General features: G+C 38.5%; 1 protein-coding gene and 1 long non-coding RNA gene across 10 annotated transcripts in view; one reads left to right on the top strand and one right to left on the bottom strand.

Moving 5' to 3' along the window:
* The first annotated feature begins 946 nt into the window (after window positions 1-946).
* rk (G-protein coupled receptor rickets) overlaps window positions 947-19,820 on the top strand; it is a 40,628-nt gene continuing 21,754 nt past the window's right edge. For 8 of the 9 annotated variants that reach the window (XR_011174399.1, XR_011174398.1, XR_011174400.1 and 5 more), the window contains exon 1: window positions 947-1,182. Coding sequence is in view for 5 of the 9 variants with exons in the window: in XM_069122988.1 (XP_068979089.1) it covers window positions 947-1,182 (236 nt within the window). In the remaining 4 variants the exon portion in view is untranslated. Of the gene's footprint in view, window positions 1,183-3,560; window positions 3,701-4,754; window positions 4,903-5,008; window positions 5,243-19,820 lie in introns of those variants that run through there. The other variant, XM_069122991.1, reaches the window with a different exon arrangement.
* LOC138184752 (uncharacterized) lies at window positions 1,062-2,536 on the bottom strand. The gene is made up of 3 exons (XR_011174403.1): window positions 2,426-2,536; window positions 1,265-1,399; window positions 1,062-1,180 (listed from the first exon to the last, which is right to left on the bottom strand). It is a non-coding gene; the product is annotated as an uncharacterized LOC138184752 (long non-coding RNA).

Raw genomic sequence — 19,820 nt, forward strand, 5'->3', positions numbered from 1 at the left:
TTTTCAAATTTCGCAATTTATGGTATCTATTACCTACACTCACATATTGTATCTTATCTTTTGATAATAGCTAACCCTTTTATATTTGATTTTATTCGGCTGTATATAATATAAATTTCATTCCTCGAACATTATTTACTATATTCGGCAGAAAGAAATACGTACAACGTAACTCCTTGTTTTCCTTTAAATCTATTAAATCCACTTATTAATACTATTTACATATTTAATAAAATCTTTAACGCATTGAGTACGCTTTTATATATAAATGCATACAAATCCGCGACCTATTAATTATATATTCTCCGAAGAAATACCACGCGGTATACGATCTTCCTCTTTCTATTCTGCCATCATCAGGTCAACATCCGACCATCGAGACATTCTCAATCGCCTACTCAATCACCCTGAATCTAAAAGAGACGAAATAAAAGAAGAAAATCGATCGGATCTCTATATACGGGAGATCACGAAGTGCCGATTGCCGCGAGTCTATTACAACTCGAACAGTATCGGTAGCGGCATTTTACGGAGAAAGTTGATTGGCTCGAGGCGGCGAGCGCGGTGATGGTGGGGGAAGCGCTTCCAACAAGAGGGCGGATTGGTTCAGTTACGCACGTACCCGCGCTGTCAGTCGGTAAACGTACGCCGTGTTGTACGGTTTATTTGTTTGTAATTTGGTCCTGGGGCAAGTGTTCGCGCGTGTTATCCGTTTCGCGACCTTAAACACAACTAACGTAAGCTCCTCAACACGCCGCGCGTTCTTACGCTTCTCTGTATGCCGTGTCGTTGTGTTCGTCTTTTCGCGCGTCGAGGGGATCGTGGTCCCGATGTGATAAATGTAATAATGCAGTCTAACAAATATAATGCAGTGAAGTGAAACGTGTCCTGGGCGCGGCGACTCCGGCAGAAGGAAGGAAGAGAAGCCTAGTAGAAGCTGGCCGGCATGTGCACGCAGTCCAGCCGCGGCATCACCACTGCTGCTGTCATATTGGCGATGTTCCTCTGCCGGATTTGCTCCGCCGAGGAACAGCCAGGTTCCTCTAGTGGACCCGGTCTCCTGGAATCTTGCAACGTCACTGCCGACGGACGGGAGTTCTCCTGCCGCGGGGCTGGATTCCTGTCCATCCTGGAGCCTCTCGATGTCACTGTACTTCCATCCACAGTCAATCTTACTAAACTGTGAGTATATACACAATACACATGGCATATGAATAAAAGAAATATAAGAGTTTTGCGAAGGGACAATTTTAAAATTCGGTGCCTTGTCAACCACTTTCAGATCAAAACTGCATTGCCATTTGACTTTGAGACTAAATACGGTGATTAGTGAAAGTATTTGAACACTTAATCATAGAGAACTGTTATGTGTATATTGCGTGTGTTATATTGGACAAATCTGAAACAAATTTGAAAATCTACGTAGAAACTATAAGATATTTAGTGCAAGCATATATTTTGCAACGGTCATAAAAGTATTTATATAACACACGTAATACATATATGAAAGTTTTACTATGGTAAATGTTTATACACTTTCGTAAGTCACTGTACGGGTATTTTCATTGAAAAGTTGAAAGAAATTTTTTTTTACGTAAATCACATTTAGGTTATTATTTCGCCGTAAAATAACTATAATAGATGACGCAACTTTGTTATAAAAAGATGTATGTCAATTTTTATTCGTTTAAAATTATTCGTACAATTCTTTTTGAAATTAATTTATAATTTATAGTCATTTATATGTTTAATTTGTTAACCGAAGAAGACGAATTAAATCGTTATTCTAATTGTTAATAAATAATCTCCTTTGTTCAGACAAATTTACAAAGGAAGCAATATTATATAAAATCTGCTGTTAATCAGGTTTTCGACGCAAATACGCTATTGCGGCATGTCTTCTCGCGTATCATTATTTTGACAACGATATATTTCGAAGCGTATCGAACTCGAACGATGCTTCCAAGATCGTGTTTCGCTGTTGTTTCCTTTTTCGTTGCGTCTCTTTCGTTCGCGCGGCTTTTCGAGTAGTGTGGTCGCGCGGTTGCACGGAGGTCCTTCGAACTTTTGCCTTGAGAGTTTGAAAGGTTTGACATCGGATGAGGCGCTGAGACCTTGACGCGTTAACATTTTGAGTAATTGCCAGTAGCGATTTAAGGACTTTAATTTAAAATTCACGTTTAGAAACTGATATTAATTGATATCATTCGGTCCTTTGAAATCGTAACAATTTAGTATTACATCAATTTTAGAATTTCTAACTTCACGCAATTATATGATTAATATCTATCACGGAGAATGTAAGGTATAAAATTAAATTAAATACACCAAACTTCAGTAATCTAATATGATAGGTTGAATTATGATAAATTGAAATAAGTTAAATGAAAATATAGGTTATGCGAATGTACTTTGAAACAATTACCACGTGACTGGTCGAGAAGCGCGCAATTATTCAAATGTCCAAACTATCTGTCAAAACTAAAACGTATCTTTCCAACTCCACTCTCTTCTCGAAACCACTCCCTTTATTCACGTGTTTTCGTGCAGCTAGTATCAAGTTTCAAAACAACAATTTGCCAACCGTCACGTGTCGTTATTAATTTTTCCTTTTTACTCTCGGCGCTTAAAATAGAGATGTCGCCATTGTCGTCGCACCTAGTATTTATCTGCACTTTACTTGTACTATGCATACAACATATTCTTATAATTTTATATTAACCTGAAATGACACGTTTCTATATGAGGCATAATTGAGAAAATTAATCGCATCTTTGAATACGGATGGGATTCGTACAAGGCGATCAGAAACGAAAGAATGAAAAAAGTGACATTTGCAGTTTGGTTGCGCGCAGGAAGCGAGAGAAAAACGAACAACGAGGTAATTGGAACTTTTTTCTGGCCTGGATTCCATCCGAAAGTATTCTTCGGGACAAGTTGGCCGTAGTTTTCCGTGTGTACAGTCGGAAACGTCTGTTCGTCTGACTTGCTACGCTGCATACTACTACGCGAGTCTATTTCCGTTTCGTCTGTTCGATCGTTATTGCTTCCATACTTCCATATTACAATTATTACTTCCATTATTGAAACTGTTCATTTAAGATTCCTTTGAGACATACCAAAGTAGCATTTTCGTAGACTGAATCTAATTGTAGCTATTGAGTATTATCGAAATGTTCGTGGAAGATATTTCTGGGAAAGATAAGTAAATTAAAATTGTAATGGAACTGGCTGCAAGCTGACCTAGAACGCCACCGGAAGTGGAAGGAAATATAACTGTGCAGGAAATAGCGCACTAAAATGTCGATTTTATAGAGTGCAACGTAAATTACGTTACCATCAAAATAACCGACTCTTATCTACTATGTGTTTACTAAATCTTTGATCCAAGAACTAAAAATTATTATTTACTGCCGACCAAGATGACTTAAGATTCTAGTGTCGCATAATTCTTGTCTTATATTTTCCTTTTCTACTCTTTGTGAATTATTAACATTTAACCTCTAACTGATCGATCAAGTAACCTTTTCTACTCTATCCCTATATATTGTGTTTTGTAATTTGTTTTCTAGGTAAATCGTGTATAGAATAAAATTAAGTTGAATTCAGAGATTTCATCAAACTTTTAAGATACGGTAGAAGATAAAATAATAAAAATGGAACTGTGCAGAAGTAAAGATGCAAGGAAAATCAGGACAAGGTAAATGCACTTCGTCAGAAATCTAATATAAAATTCCCGCTACGGTAAACTACTTTGCAGAAAATCACTGTCAGTATGAAAACCTGCGAAAATAAGAATTCCCGGCAACGAACATCGGGATGACGTTAAGTCTCCAATCAACACGATCCAGGGAAAGGGCTTTCAACAGACTTGTAGTGATTATGTTATTCAGAGATAATATTGGTCGATCGAAAAAGTGGAAAGTGAAGCGGTTCAGGGAAGTTTCTTAATCGGGCAGTTGCGTTAGCTAAATTAAAGCTTTATGCCGTGCATGCTTCTCATCGGTCACGCGAAGTTAAGCTCGCGTGTTGCGTGTGACCGCGGAATAACTTAGACGGGTACACGGCAAACAAATAAGGCTACAATAATTTCAATCTATTATGGAATCTCCGCGAAAATGAATTATAACGTTATTAAATCATCGTGATGCTTAATGTTCTGAAGCAAAAACATATCTTATACTGTATTTACTATATATACTATACTATATTTTATCACAGGAGGATGATTCTTTGATACTCGTTTTGTTAAAAGCTCTTTTAATATTCTAATAATTCTATGATCTAAATTTAGTTAAATCGTAAATATTAAGCTATGTAGAGAGTTTGTTTACGTTTTCTTAAAAGGACAATTGTTACCACTAGACTGCAGATTTTCATGCGTTCATGGGTAATTTAGAGATACACAAATGCACAGAATATATATAACATGCAGACACGTAAAAAGTGTTAGTACGTATAGCGTTCTTCATATATATATATTTAATGGATAAAACAATTTTTTTATCCATATTACAATTTTTCAATAATGTCCGTAAAGATGTAAATATAGAATTTGCACAAATATCTGCAGCCTGGTCGTTACTTTCATACATACACCACGAAGCAGGAACATGATAACTTATCATTGATAAGTCACGTTTCTTATTTCTTTATTCTACATACATACATATACATATATGTATATATATATATAGATTTTGAGAAATGTTTCAAATTGTATACCTAATCAGCATTTTCGTGCCTCGTTATAGGATCAGTGAAATTTCGAAGCGTTTTATACAATATGTACATCAAGATTTTCCTTGGCTAAATGTTGCAATACCTTGGCGAGTCACCGCAGATATGACATAACGACGTTTGATGATCTTGTGAAAAAAAGCTAGTAAAACTTTAGTAAAGGTATAAATTCAACCTAATTATATAGCTGAATACACTGTGCATCGTATACTTGTCGTCATAATGCATCGAGGTAACGAGTGCTCTAGCCATAAAAGTCTGTCTTTAGGAGGTAAGATAAAACGAAGGAGAAATATAAACGAGAGAGAGAGAGAGAGAGAGAGAGAGAGCGTGAGGAAAAGGGAAAGAGAGGAGAGGAGGAAAAGCAGTAGCGTGGAGCATTAAAAACGTCGTCCCGGTGGAGAGCCATAAAAATGAAATCGCACGGTACAATGACGAACGCTTCCAAGAATACAGGAACGTGGCATCAAAGGCGCGGGATAGCATCTTCTAAAGGCAAAAGGTATGAAGTATAATCCGTACAAGTACGGCTGATGATCGCCGACCTACATAGCTAGACGTTGATCCTTCTCGACTCGAAGACAGTCGATATTTTATAGATCGTGGTTTAGGATCAAGGAAACGGCGAGGAATCGAGGAAATGAGGAGTCGAGCCAACCGAACTCGGCATTCACCGAGTGCGAATTCTTGCAGAAACTAAGGGATATTCTACGGTTCGTCCACGTTCGTTCGACCAACATTTTCGTTTGTGTGCTCTTCAAAGAGGAAGTCGTGACCGAATTAAAAAAGGGGCTGCGAAATTCGCATTCTTCTCCAAATGCGAATTTTTTCGAGAACCAAACGGTATACGTTCGTCTACGATTTGTTCTTTTGTCTATCTGTTCGCGTTTGCCCAAAATTTTCGAAAATTACATGTGTTACATAATGAAAGAAACTTTTGGGACGATCTAATGTTAGCCTCCGCTATTATATTACATAGCATCACCGTATAGTATCATTGTACAGGGTTCTAACATTTATTTTCTTATTTGTACTAAACATCGTGTATCTTAGACCATGTATCTTGACCATGGTTAATAGATTTTCATACATTTATGGGAAATTTGATAGTTTAGGGAATCTAACTTACTAACTTAGACACTTTAGGAAATCTACACAATGTGAGAAAATATATGAGATATCGGAAGTACGATGCTTTCTGTATTAGTTGATCGATGAAACGATTTTCTACCGAGTTTCTATCTGTTTAATTATATTCTCAAAAACGTGAATTTGCATAAAAATCCGTCGTCAAGTTAGAAATTCGATAGATTCAAGATAGAGTCCTGAAGAATATTTTCCTATTCTTCGCTTTCTTCGAGATGTATATTCCTGTTCCCTTGAAGTTCTTCTCGCGGAACATAGTGTACCATTATATCTGTTTTCAACTTTCGTTTTGAATTTCGTTTTTTTCTAGCGGAGTAGAATTTCCCATGCGACTTTCCACGATGAGATCTTCGTTTTAGACAGAGTCTCGGTGAATCTTTCTCTCTCTCTCTCACACTCTTTGGTTTTGTTTAAGACAGTTTTTATAAAAGTTTTCTCTACAAAGGTAAAAAGCGAAAGAAGTTTTCTCCAGGCACAGCGTTACCAGAGAGACAGGATTAGTTCATTAGGAGTTTTTCCCACGGGCGAAACGAGTGTCTAAAGTCACTTTTTTCCTCCAGGACTTTTTATCGCGTCTCCTCTTTTCGCGAACAGCGACGAGGAATTTTCTAAAATAAAATTTCTAAGCAATCTTTTTGCCATCGTCTTTCGGCTCTTTCCCTTTCCTATTTTCTTTTTTTTTTCGTTTTAACGAAACAACTTTCCTTCCCTAAAAAGTTTTCAAAGATTCCTTCCTTTCGCCGTGATTTTTTCTTTCACCGCGATCTTCTTACTACGACCGTAACTTTCTTCACAGTGATTTGATCTTCTTTCAATTTCGCGATATTCTTCTTTTCCTTCCACCCTCCCCTTTTTTTTCTTTTCACCAAGGAAGTCGGTTGCAGGAAAAGGCCAGAGGAATAGAAGGCGATAGCGCAGAGAAGAGGCCACTTGAAAAGCGAAGCAATTTATCTTCCTTCGTCTGTGGAATCGCAGTTGATTAATCGACGGAGGTCGTCGAGATTAATTCGCGCTCTACCTAGGAAACCAGAGCTGGAAATTATCGCCAATTATTGATTGTCAGCAGTCGGTAAATCGACGGAGAAACAATGCCATACCTATTTGTGTATCTAGCTCTGATATAGTGATTCTATTGCTGCAGTTGTCATAATGAAAATACCAAGATCACGTCTTTTAACCGTGCATCGTATTTTTGTATTATGACCAGATGTATCGTGACCAATAATATTCAGAATTTGTTCATTTTTCTCGTATTCTTCTTTAAATCTCGTTTCGTCTAAATTAAAAAAAATCAAGTAACGCGTAGTGTTAAAAATTGCTCCATAGCGATATCATCTAACGATAAATTCAACGAATTTCCAGGCATCTTTTTAAACAGTAAAAAATATAAAAAAGACTGCATGCACTCGAAGCTTAAGAAGCTTGAAATTTGAAGAGGAAAAATTGATATTATAATACACAGAAATAAATAAACACGTGTACTAAGTATCCTTTACTAGGATAATACCGCCGTATTTCGCGTGCGAGGACTTTGTGGCTCCACTGGCGTCTGCGGATTACCAGTTAAGGACCGTTGCATTAACTTCGTATCCTCTAGTTTATTTCGTTTCGTTATCCTAAAATTTATCAGCCAAGGCGTCTGTACGTTTGTACGCTATAGCACTGTGCGCGAGTATACGTTCCCTTGTTAATAATTCCTTGTTCTTATGCCAGTCTTTGGCATTACGTTCCAGTTCCTGGCAAAGTTCTAATTAATTCGTAAAGTTCTTTAAAGTTCTCTAATTTACGCGTGTTCTTTAAGAAACCTGTCAATCGAATCATCTTTCGTGAAACTCCTATGGATAATCAGAGGAGTTAGAAGTTGATAGAGCAGAAATTCCTCAAAGTGCACGTTAAGAGCCTTAGTCTTTATTTTCACATAAAATCGACCTGATCAACGAATCGTCGTTTCTTCGTGCCATTTCTCTGAATCTGTGTCTTTCAACTACGAACCTTTAGAATCCAGTCCTTAAGCGACTTTTACGCTCTTCCATACACCGAAAAGAGTCGAACAAACTCGTCGCTGGATCCAATAAAATTTCACTGTCCACGGTATCCTTCCCCATCCTTCGTCCTCGTGAAAACTCCAAATGCAAAATCTTCACTGTGTAAGCACCGACCAGCCAAACGTTTCTCTTAAATCTTCGAATAATCGATTTCGCAATTTGTCACCGGAATAACTGGTAACTGTGAAGATCAAGAAAAACTCGCAAAAAAAGAGAGAGAGAGAGAGAGTGGGAGAGAAAAGTGTTACATAAATTTCCAACGAGGGAAAAACCCTCTGGCTGGCAATCGTTCCGCGATCAACAGTTGCTCCATTTATTACGTAAAGACGGTTCTACATCGGCTCTTTCAACGACCGATATCTCGGCGTGCAGTTAGGCGCCGATTAATCTCGTTCGCGCTGTACGAAAAATAAATCAGCGCCGTTTTTAAAAGAGAGAAAGAGAGAGCGCGCTCGGTATACGCCGCCGCAGTGCACGCTTTTACATCGATGAGAAATATTTATAGAAAATGAGAAGCAGGTTCGAAAAGCACAGCGTCGAAGGCAATGCCGTTTCATTCATCCTTTCGTCGAACGGACGTGAATCTTTTGCTCCGTTAATTACTCCCATTTAGTAGGGCTGTTCGTTCTAATTATAACGCGCTCCTCTTCCTTCTTTTCGCTTTTCCTTTCCTCTTTCTCTTTCCGCTTCCGTTCTTCTTTTTCTCTTCCTTTTTTTTTTTTCTTTGGTCAACTAATGGAAGGTAAATAAGAAGCTCGGACGAGTTACGAAAGCGGAGAGACATTTGTGCGGATCGTCTCGTTCGTAATGTAACTGTTACACATTTCGTTATACGCGATTTTCTTGTTAGAACAGCGGAATACGCTTGCCACGATCGCTCCGGCAATTGCAATTTCTCGTAAGAAAAATCGGCTGAGAACGTTGCACAGAGGATGAGAAATCTTCATCGTCGGTTCATCGCAAACCATTCTGATGTTTGTGCGTTTCTTACCAACTTTTGTAAACTATGCGATATCTGTTTGGGAAACTTGTCGAGCGTTATCCGTCGTTTGCTTGGCGCTTATTAGCTGCTGAATACAATTCTCATAGTTACGATGCTTGTCGAAGCTCGTTGCTCTATGTAACGCGCGATAGACGAAGGATACGCTTCCACCAAGTCGCTAGGAATTCTTGTGTTTGTGTAAAATTTCACATTGTTTGTTTAAAGTTAAAACTGCACTCTTCGTCGCTTACCTTTGCGCGTAGAATTATTGGATTGGCAACTAAGTGATTGCGGATTTTGTCAATACCACCTACGACAAAATCCGCAATCACTTAGTTGCCAATACATACTTATCTTCTTCTTGCTGATTACGTATTCTGAAACATCGTGTATGTACGTTATACAGGGTGGTTGGTAACTGATGGTACAAGCGGAAAGGGGATGATTCTACGCGAAAAAAGAAGTCGAAAATATAGAATAACAATTTTTCGTTTGAGGCTTTGTTTTCGAGAAAATCGACTTTGAATTTCCGTTCGGTACGCGTGCACTTTATCACGTCTCGTTATAACGAATCTCACTGTAGATCGTTGTCTCTATGGAAAAATTTATTCTATATTTTCGACTTCTTTTTTCGCGTAGAATCATCCTCTTTCCGCTTGTACAACCAGTTACCAACCACCCTGTATATATTTTTATTTATTTATATTTATTGTTGTTTTGCAGTTGTTCGGGAAATAAATGCGCTCTTACTTGTCAACGACTGAGATCCGAAGTAACAGTTGCTTTAAAATACTTTTAGAGCGAGTGGTTGAGTAGAAATTCATTCTCATCTAAATGGAAACTAGTTATCGATGAATCTGAAAGAAACTTTCCAAAAAATAGTAATTTTCGATTGTTCCGATTGCGGATAACCATTATGAACGATTAAAATGTTTTTTGGCTACCAATAAACGTTATCGACGACAGGAATTTCATTTCAGTTGCCAGTAATCGATATAAATGACCGGAATTTTTTCTGCTTCCCAGTGACTATTATCGATGGCCCGAATTTTGTTTTCGTTACCGATAACCACTATCGATGGCGAAGAATTTGTCTCTGGTTACCGCTGACCAATATCGACGACAAACATTTTTTCTGACTACGTTCGATGTACAATACGTCGATCGTCGTTAACCGTACTGATAATTGGTATTCGTCGACAACACAGGAAAACTTGTATATTTTATTGAGCAAAAAATCGCCATGAAGATATATAAAAGAGAGGATAAAATCAAAAATATAGTTTAGTACAATATTTTTACTACGAACACTATACGATAATATTTTTCACTTTATTCTTCTTTTCATATATTTTCATAGCATCTGCTCGATAACATATACAAGTTTCCTAGTTAATTCTTTTCATATTGTAAATAAGTATATATACTAATTCTAAGTAACGTTAACAACAATCGACAATAGCCGAAAGTGTGCAGGAAAAATGTTTATCACCGATAATGGTTACCGGTAACCAAAAAATACAAAATTCGTTTATATCGGTTAGCGTACGGTAACTAAAATTAAATTTCCCTCGTCGATAACAATTATCCATAATCGATCGTTTTGCAAAATTTTAATCGTTCGTAAAGACTATCACAAGCAACCAAAATTGTTTAATTAACCATACTAACTCTCGTACCGTAACATTGAACATTTCTCTTGCAACAGCTATCTAGGTATCCGGACAATAAAATACTCGGATTAAAGGACTTGTACAAGCAGATACGAGGTTTCCTAGTAGAAACGAACGAAGAACACGATTCTCTACCAGTCGATCAATCTCCAAAATTCGCTCTGCACATCCAATAACTTGTAACTTTGGAAAATCTCACGCGTATTATTTATCGAGTTGTAACAATAGGAATAACGATATCAAGTTGATGGTCGAGCTGATATTAAGAACGTGAACGAACGTTAAAGGAAAAAGTTAAAGGAATACGCAAAAAATGGAAGAATGAAAGAAGGAAAAATGGTACTCGCCGTTTCCGGTTAGTTGGTCGTTAGGATTCTCGCGTTGCACATGTATTTTCACGCCGGCGACAACTTTTTATTCGCCAACGACTTTCACGCTCAAGTGGCTGCTGCAGGTCGTGGAGTTCGCGTCGATTCACGACGCGGAAACGAATCTCGTGCAACGTTTCGGGTCAACAGCTCGTTCGCCTAAAATTGGACCTGAAGACGGAGACCCGTTTCCTCGATAGGAAGCTGCGAGGGTTCGTTAATCGCAATCCCACGGATAATCCGAGATAGTTTCTCAATTCTTTCGTCGTTGAATATTCATCGAGTTTGTAGGAAACAATTCGTTGTTCGACGATTGTCCACGATGAAGGTACTTTTCTGCTGACTTTTCGTTAATTGCGAATAATCGCGACATTCGACGTTGATAGATGAAGATTGCAACGTCGTAGAATTAGAAGAAGTTTAGTGGAAAGCAAAGGCTGCGGAGGAGAAACCCGATAAGTCAGATTCTCTGTTCTTTACAGGGCAGTGGTCCTGAAATATGAAATTACCATTTTTAGCTATTTTACATGAGAATGTGCTTTGGCTCGCAGTGGAACGTCGCGCGGATTTTTCACATTATTATTAGCTCGTTCTGCGAGGTACTTGTGTAAGCGAAATACGAAAATATGTAAATCGAACAGGCGTACGTGTATTATCTCGTATTAGTAGGAATCGTCCTGTTCCAAAGTCGCGTTACCGTTAACTTCGTGGTAATTGATTAAATGTATATTTGCAGAGAGAACAACGTTAGCCGTGGAAACGATGGGAAGAAGAAAAAAAATTGCGCGACCGAAGCATCCAATTTACAAATGAAAGTCTCGAAATTAAACATCGCAAAATTTTCGCAAACACCGGGAGATGGGATAAAAGTGAGAAAAATTTCGCCAAAATCCCTCCGCAACTTCTTCTCCACCTCTTCTCGAATCTTCTCCGATCGAAGACTTGGAATATCCTCTTAAATACGACGATACGCGAAGAATAAAGGAGGAAATTTTCCAAAGTTCATTCAGCTGATAGTTTCCAAGAATATCCGGGAGAAAATAATCTTTATGAATAGCGGCAGCGATCGAACGAAAAACACTGACACCGGTGGGCAATCATCGGGGAGAAGTGGCGTTTCGAGCGCAGCGAGCGTGACCCAAGAAAAGTGATGTATCCGGTACAGATGTGACACGAATATTTCCGGATTACCGGCTCTCGATCGTCCGAGAGTCGCTCAACACGCCGAGATTCTTTCTCGTCGGGATCGATCCCTCTCTCCCCGACCATTTTATCAAGGGTGACAAGCTTCAAAGCGAAACGAAAATTCATTTGGCAAACGTCTGCGCGCGTTTCTCGCGGTCTTGCAATTTTTCTTTCTCTCTCTCCCCTCTTTGTTCCTCTTCGTCTCTTTCTTTCTTCTCGTTTCTTTTTTTCTTTCACTTTTACCCCGTTTTTCTCTCGTGCACGATGGAATCTCGATAACCAGAGACGACGTTCGCTCTGACCTATATCGCGACTCGTCACCCCGATGGAATCTGGCGCAGAACGCTCGATTTCGAAGGAAATTCACTCTCGTAGGATCGCGTTCATTCATTAAGGTATTTGTAGCGCGACAATATCAAAAGTAAAACGTCGAGAGGCAGAGAAAGAGAGAGAGAGAGCGCAGAATTCCTCTAAGAAGAAATTCCTTGGCCGTTCGTATTTCCTACGCGCGTGCACTGACAAACACATCGCGTTACAGCGTGCACGTCGCTGCTTGGCATTGATAGCGGCACGAATAATTTCAAATTTGCTTTTACCGAATCAAGAAACAGGTCTACGTTACGTTTCCATTTTTACCTGTTAAAATTTGGTGTATTTATAATTCCGTGGGTTTTGCGTCACATGGCGAAATTACCACTTACACCGCTATCAAGCTGGCCTTAGTTTTCCACCAACGTTCGCTCATCCTTGGTTGTATCGCTACAAGTAGAAGGTTTCGTAGCGCTTTCGCGAATAACGGCCGAACCTCTGCTGTAAAATTTACGTGGCCACTATCAATGCCAAGCAGCGACGTGCGATCGCGAGAAGCAGATACGGTAACGAAATTTTCGTTAGCCGAAAGCAATCTTGCAGAGAAAGAGAAAGAAGAAAGACGCGTGGTACGAGGATTCTTTCGAACCAACTGCATTCTTCGACGTTGGTTCCTTTGCACTGAGAATGAAGAATCGTGTCCAGAAATGGTGTAAAGATAATAATTCTCGAATATCTCGTAAAAATATCTTCCTGTCGTTACATGCGCCTCTTCAAGATAGTTTAACTTTGATAGTTAACTTTGATAGTTTAACTTTGAGCAGCTGAGAAGATTTCTTTTCGTACGATCGCAAATATGTTGTTTCCTTGTATGAAACCTCGTATTCAAAATTTTACTATCTCTTCGTACTCAGACTTTCGTTATTTAGTTTTGTTGGTCGGTTTTATGCGATATCTCCAACTTGATTCAACAGGAATGTCTATAAGTATGCATGGTAGTACATGTCTCAGGGTATATTGAGTTTTCAGCCTTATGTCGCCTGACATTTGAGTTCTGGAATTTATTATATAGGTCAATACTGTCCACGTACGCTGTACGTACGTGATATTTAATTTAGCGACGAGTAGGTATCGGCGTGGACGTACGTGACCTTTAATTGATTGGTAAATAACGTATCGTGGAGCAGTGTTTCGACAAATTTAGTCGCTACGTTACTGAACGACTCGAGGTTTGAATATAATCGACAAATGAGAAATCTCTGACCGATCTTAGGAATTGCGTAACTTTCTGAGAAATTTGCAGTTAATATAACTCGAAGCAATTTTACTTATCATAGTTTTACATAATCTCTACTCCACTTACGGTTGACCTAATTTCATCACCATCTTTGTGATTAAATACTTGTTACGTAAACCTGCTAAATTTGTTTAAATAACATTCTAGATAAATAGTTAAGAATAACAAACTGAATAAAAATATCTGCAATTACGACATACAATTGTAAATATAATTCAAAACGCAGCTGTTAATTAATCGTCTAAAAGACACTAGCCTCTAACGAGAAAGATAAATTCTTCGGTATGAAGAATTATTAAGAGAAAATCATAAGAACACGAATAACACGTAAGCTATCGGATACGAGATTTGTAATGAAAAGAAAAGAGATTCGATCGCATAAAAGAAGAAAGAAAGTTGTGAGTACAATGTAACGAAAGTTTCGTATCTAATAAAATGAAATAAAATGAAATGGAAGGAAATAAAATGAAAGAACACGTTGTAATAGAATATAAAAGACGTCGTTCGTTTGACGAACTGCTTCTCCGATGAAACAACGAATAAAATATCCTTCCAGTTCGTTGGAGTGTCGATCGCGCAAACTCTCGTTCTCCGCTTGCCCAACGAAGCGCGCGAGTGACTGTAATCGAAGAAACAATAATCTCGAGACTCAGCTTTTACTTTCCCCTCACGATATACGTATTCGTGCTGCTTTACAATATGAGCAATGGAGATGAGAGCAGAGAATAAAAAAAATCGTATCTCGTTGTACCCGAGAGGCGAAATTTATACGGGGGATCGTAATAAAATTTCTTTAAAAAATATTCCTTTTCCGTGGAGGTAAATGGGTCGAATTTGGCAACGGTCGCTGGAATTACTTTCACAATAACGTCATGTACACGCGATCCACGTCATGGACGTGACCGGCGTGATTAATAGTCCTTCACCGTTCCTTTTAGATGTTTACGCTCGTCTATCGACCATCTGGCCATAATAATAAATAATCTGAATAATAGTGGGCACTTTTTTTATTTATTTCGATTGATTGATTAGCCGATTCACGAACGATTAGCCCTTTCGTTATGATCGATATACAGGGTGGTTGGTAACTGGTGTTACAAGCGGAAAGGGGGCGAAAAAAGAAGTCGAAAATATAGAATAAGAATTTAAAAATTTAAAAATTCAAAAATTTAAAAATTTAAAAAATTAAAAATTAAAAATTTAAAAATTTAAAAATTTGAAAAATTAAAAAGTAACGTCAATCGAGACAACGATCTACAGTGAGATCCGTTATAACGAGACGTGATAAAGTGCACGCGTACCGAGCGAAAATTCAAAGTTGATTTTCTCGAAAACAAAGCCTCAAACGAAAAAGTTTTATTCTATATTTTCGACTTCTTTTTTCGCGTAGAATCACCCCCTTTCCGCTTGTACCACCAGTTACCAACCACCCTGCATATTGAGAAATATTTAGACACGTAGCGCAGTGACTATAATCGCCTTTTACACACAATGAAAGTACAAAGTTGACTATAGTCACTTCTAGTCTTCTAGTACTTCTAGTGACTTCTAGTCACGAATCGTCTGTATTAAATGATTACTGTCATCGTCTTTATACAACAACCACTGCAGACCGAATGACTATAACGATATTTTTATGCAGCGAAAGCACGCGGTTGAACGACAACAGTCAGCTCCGATATATTACGAATCGACTGTGTTAAATGATTACAATCATCTTTATTATACAAGACACACTCGAGACTGAATGCCTTTAATCATTTTTTTATGCAGTGAAAGCACCTGGTTGAATAAGAATAGTCAGCTCCACTATAATACGAATCGATTGTATTAAATGATTACGGTCATCTTTATTATACAAGATACACTCGAGACTGAATGTACAATCCATAACCATTTTTTTATGCAGAAAAAGCGCGTGGTTTAATAACAATAGTCAGCTCCAGTATATTACGAATCGTCCACATTAAATCATCGTACTCGTCTTTATTGCACAGCGATCGCACGACGCTGAACGACTACGATCATCTTTCGTACGAACGCACGAAGTTGATCGACTATAGTCAGCTTTAGTAATAAAAGGGTTAAAAATGAGACAGCGTTTCTTTCTCTTTAATAAGAGGGCGAAGTGGCATGCTTATTTAAAGGTATCCGATTGAAAACTTTCTCGGACAGTAACAAAGTGATTCAAATACCAGCGGTGAGAGCGTGACTGGAATATCAAACGATCGTTTTGCACTCTCCTTTCTTCACTAGGGTCGTCCGGGATGAAACGTAAGATCTTTAGAGTTTGGATCGGGTTTGAGTTAAACGATTTTTTATTTTCTATTCCGAGCTATCGCTCCCCTTCTTTCTTTCAATTTTTCTTTTCCTTCTCTTTTGTTAGAGCAGATTGGCAATGTTTGTAAGTATCGTTTCGTCGTAGCACGTTCGATGCAGTTTGAGAGTTTGCTGAGAGTTCGATAAGGAGGGGAAAAAAGAATTTTCTTCCTCCCTTTTCCTTTCTCTCGGTTAAATTAATGGGACTTTTAAGTATTTCCCTCTGCCGTGGTACGTTTGACATTGAGTTTGAAATTAATCAGCGAGGCAAGCGAGGGAGAAGAGAAACGATCGTCGATCCTTGCGTTCACGAAACAGACGTATCGATCGATGCCTATCAACTGTCGTCGACGAAAAATTAACGCGAGGCGACGTTAATAAGTTTTGGCTTTCGCCCGTGAAAACTTCCAATGCCACGTCATTGCTACTTACCGGGCCACATGATTCATCCACATCGTATAAATAATCTTTTTACAAGGCTGTAACGTCTCTCTTCGCAGACAAGCGAATAATAATTAACGCGATTTTTTATCCGCTTGTAAATATCGGAAACTTTAAAGGCACACGATACGAACAAGTTAGCGTTAGGAGATCAGCCTCGAAGATTCATCAAGCGACGAATGGTATCGTTACGATTAGACGTTAGACGATTAAACATTAAAACTCGACATTCGACAAAAATTGCTTTTCTTCCGTAATCGTCGACCTCGTTTTGTACAACTTGCCACGCGTTCTTAGAATTTTTACGTATCGTTCGATACAACGGTGTCGATCATCAGGAAAATTCCGGATCGATCGCGATGCTGACGCTACAACTACCGCACCAGTGAAAATGACTGGTTCTACGATTTTATACACGTGCCAAGCCTCGTTTAGCGATCACTGTGCCACTGTGTATAATATATTTCGTCTAATAAAAACGTACCACGTACCGTGGAATTCCTTTTGTAAGAAAGTAATAAATCGATAAATATAAAAGTATTCGATTATTACGTATTTTCTAAACACCGGTGGTTCTTACCGATTTTGGAAGAAATAGCTTCGTCGCTGTTGAAGTTATTCGATGTGTAAACAGAGAAAACTCGTGGATAAATTGTAAGGCAGAAAATATATTTAAATAGAGGTGTAATTATAAGTAAGAATACAATTTGAGCTGGTCCAGATCCGCACGCTAGCTGTGTTACCCAATAACTGAAAACCCCGAAGTCAACGTCGCCTGTCTACCGTTTATGGTCTGACTTCGTCGCAGTCTTTTGTCTACACGCTGTCGATGGCTTCAGTGCTTGAGAAAACTAAAAAGACCAGATGTAGAGTTTTCTTAGAAGTGGTGACCACTTCAACAGTCTCGACAGTCGGTAGTTCTGGTGTTAGCCTGTCCATTCAAGAAGAAAGTACCAGTGCGTTTCGAGTATCTGTGATATTATCGCGAAATTGTAAATTATCGTAAGATTCGACTTTTCATCGTGCACAGATCGTCCCACTGGCCACTGCAACCAGCCCAATACGCGTCTACGAAGCCATGCGACGCTTCGTGGATCCTCTAATTCGTCCATCCGACGCGAAACCGATCTCCAGTAGATAGAGAAACTCCTGGCCAAACACATCGCCCGTTGTCATACGGTAGCTTTTAGATCACCGCGAAAGTTTTCGAGTATTCTCGTGAAAAACGACCGGTCATAAACAGAAGACGGATCACTTGGTCCCTGTCCTGGTGAATTCTATCATCGGTGGGAAACGAAATCGATGCGGAATCGCGACTTCTCCTCCTCCTCCTCTTCTCGGATATTTTCCAACTGCTGTTACGCGTTTTTCTCTCTTGCACGATACGCGTAATCTAATATCTTGATCGTATGGCGTAATACGGAGGACCAGAATGGTTGTACCCGGTGTAATATAAGGGTCGTTATCGAGCGAACGTTGACGGTAAATTTAGAAGTCGGAACAGAATGGCGCATTAATTCTCGTGAGTAGGTTTTTTTTTAATTGTTCGATCCAGACACGCGCTTTCTCTGGACGCGGGTTTATTTCTCCTTAGATCCATATCGTAAATCACGCGATACTAAATTTACAGCGGGCTAACCCGAAACACGATAAATTCACAGTTAGATAAATCACAGACTTAAGAATCTAATATTAAATGCCAGGTCGATTTCGTAGAAATACTTGTTAAATCGTCAGGCTACGTATCGAATCGTTCGAGCTTCATTCTTATTCCACACATTTTCATTAACGTTCATACTCGTTGTTTGGAAATATCTCGCGCGAACGAGGCGATCGTTGTTAGAAAAGTTGTTCGACGTTCCGCAGAATATATTGCGTCTGTTTACGAGTACGCGCGAATTATCCTTCGTCGAGATTGTCCAGAAGATTTATTTTATTTATAGGATAGTGTAGATCATTCGTTCGTCTGACGTAAAACATTTCTTAGATAGAACAGCGTAGATTTTCGTTCGTTCTACGTAAAACTCTTTTTTTTTTCTTTTAAATAGATTGGTACAAATCCTCGTTCATTTTGTATGAAACTTTTCTTAGATAGAATAGAATAGATTTCCATTCGTGTTACGTAAGACTATTGTTTTTAAATAAAATAGCGTACAATTGTTCGTTCGTTTTATGTAAAACTTTTTCCATAGAATAGCGTACATGTTCATTCATGGCACAATAGCGTACGTTGAAACGAGTTCAATGATCAGCCACGTAAGGTCATTCGAACGTAATGCATCGTCTTAAATTAGCGAGGTCTCGAGTAGTTGTGTCATGCAAATCGCGGGTCATTCACTAGCGAAACCCGCGTGATTCTCGTACACGCTGGAACTAGATCGCTCGTTTATTGACCGTGAATCGTTCTATGATATTGATGAAGATAATAATAATAATATTTCAAAGCATCGAGGATAAATAATAACGTAATAAATAAATAACGTACGACGAACTGAAGGATCGTTCCCCTGATAAATCATGAAACTAACGTAACATTTACATTAACGAATTAAAGTAACGTCGTATTAAAATCCAGGCAAGAAACACGACGAAATTTATGAAACGATCTATTCTCTAAAGCCTTTCAAAAGTCAAAGCGACGAACTTGTGTCAATTCTTTTTATTTTATTAAATACAATCGGATTAGGAATAGATGATTCACTTGCATAATTTTGCTTACAGTCTTCATATTGATCTGTGATTATCCGTGACTCTGTAAGTTTGAATTTTCTATTTGAATCTTAATCGATTCATATAGAAAAAAAGAACATATTTTTCAAGAAGGAATCAATTTTGAATTTCACGGAGTTGTGGCCGTGTACAGGATGAATTCGACGATCTGCTACTCTGTGACTTCGGGATAACCTGGAATTCAGAAATTTTGCTTCCACCAAACGAAACAACATCGAGAAAACGACTTTATCGTTACAGCGTGTTTACCTATAGATTTTCCACGGTGTCGACAAATATTAAACTAAAAGGGAACGAGTAAAGCGAATATCTTTAAAAAATGATAGCCGACTACGCAAGAATAAAAGAACAAAAAAAGAAAAGATACACGCGTTCTGCTAATTGTCGGAGATACGAGGTACTATACACGTTCAGATATTTTTAAGTAACTGATATCCTTGCCGAATTTACAGATATGTAACGTTTAAAAATACCGTAGCCGCGTACGCGCGCCGATTAAAAATTCTCTCAATGGCGATTATTATACGTTCTGTAAGTACCGTGAACGTTCGATTACGGCACTTTTAAACGTCTCTTGTCGCCGCA

Source organism: Bombus flavifrons, chromosome 11 (assembly GCF_040668555.2).
Source record: "Bombus flavifrons isolate JBK064 chromosome 11, iyBomFlav1_principal, whole genome shotgun sequence".
NCBI lineage: Eukaryota > Metazoa > Arthropoda > Insecta > Hymenoptera > Apidae > Bombus > Bombus flavifrons.